The sequence below is a fragment of the Volvox carteri genome (assembly GCF_000143455.1).
Source record: "Volvox carteri f. nagariensis unplaced genomic scaffold VOLCAscaffold_27, whole genome shotgun sequence".
Taxonomy (NCBI): domain Eukaryota; kingdom Viridiplantae; phylum Chlorophyta; class Chlorophyceae; order Chlamydomonadales; family Volvocaceae; genus Volvox; species Volvox carteri.
In genome coordinates this window covers 803,833-804,685 of record NW_003307570.1, presented here as the reverse complement: position 1 = coordinate 804,685, position 853 = coordinate 803,833, and the positions used below count along the sequence as shown (strand labels likewise).

Below are 853 nucleotides of genomic sequence, written 5' to 3'. Positions count from 1 at the left end.
GGTATCCTCTGGTGGCAAGCTTAAGGTGGGACATGTACAGGAGGGTATCCTCCGGTGGCAAGGTGGTACATGTACAGGAGGGTATCCTCCGGTGGCAAGGTGGTACATGTACAGGAGGGTATCCTCCGGTGGCAAGGTGGTACATGTACAGGAGGGTATCCTCCGGTGGCAAGGTGGTACATGTACAGGAGGGTATCCTCCGGTGGCAAGGTGGTACATGTACAGGAGGGTATCCTCCGGTGGCAAGGTGGTACATGTACAGGAGGGTATCCTCCGGTGGCAAGGTGGTACATGTACAGGAGGGTATCCTCCGGTGGCAAGGTGGTACATGTACAGGAGGGTATCCTCCGGTGGCAAGGTGGTACATGTACAGGAGGGTATCCTCCGGTGGCAAGGTGGTACATGTACAGGAGGGTATCCTCCAGTGCCACCCGTTTGACACCGAAGGTTCTCCCCAAAGGGGAGGAAGCTTATCCCTTACGGTGTACCTCCCATGTCCCTTGGGTGTCCCTTCCACGTGTCCTTTGGTGTCCTTTGGTGTCCTTTGGTGTCTCTTACATGTCCCTTTGGTGTCTCTTCCCTGTCTTTTGGGAGTCCCTTGGGAGTCCCTTGGGTGTCCCTTCCATGTGTCCTTTGGTGTCCCTTCGGTGTCTCTTCCATGTCCCTTCGGTGTCTCTTCCCTGTCTTTCGGGTGTCCCTTGGGTGTCCCTTGGGTGTCCCTTGGGTGTCTTGGGTGTCTCTCCCATGTCCCTTGNGTGTCCCTTCCACGTGTCCCTTCCACGTGTCCCTTTGGTGCCCTTGGGTATCCCTCCCGTGCCCCTTGGGTATCCCTCCCGTGCCCCTTGGGTGTCCC

The 853-nt window shown here is 57.3% G+C and overlaps 1 protein-coding gene across 1 annotated transcript in view; it reads right to left on the bottom strand.

The window, feature by feature from the left end:
• The window catches only part of VOLCADRAFT_105343 (uncharacterized protein), a gene marked incomplete at its 3' end in the record, with an annotated part of 5,900 nt that overhangs the window by 407 nt on the left and 4,640 nt on the right, over window positions 1–853 (bottom strand). Inside the window, exon 7 of the mRNA XM_002951983.1 lies at window positions 482–841. Coding sequence (XP_002952029.1) covers window positions 482–841 — 360 coding nt within the window. The remainder of the gene's footprint in view (window positions 1–481; window positions 842–853) is intronic.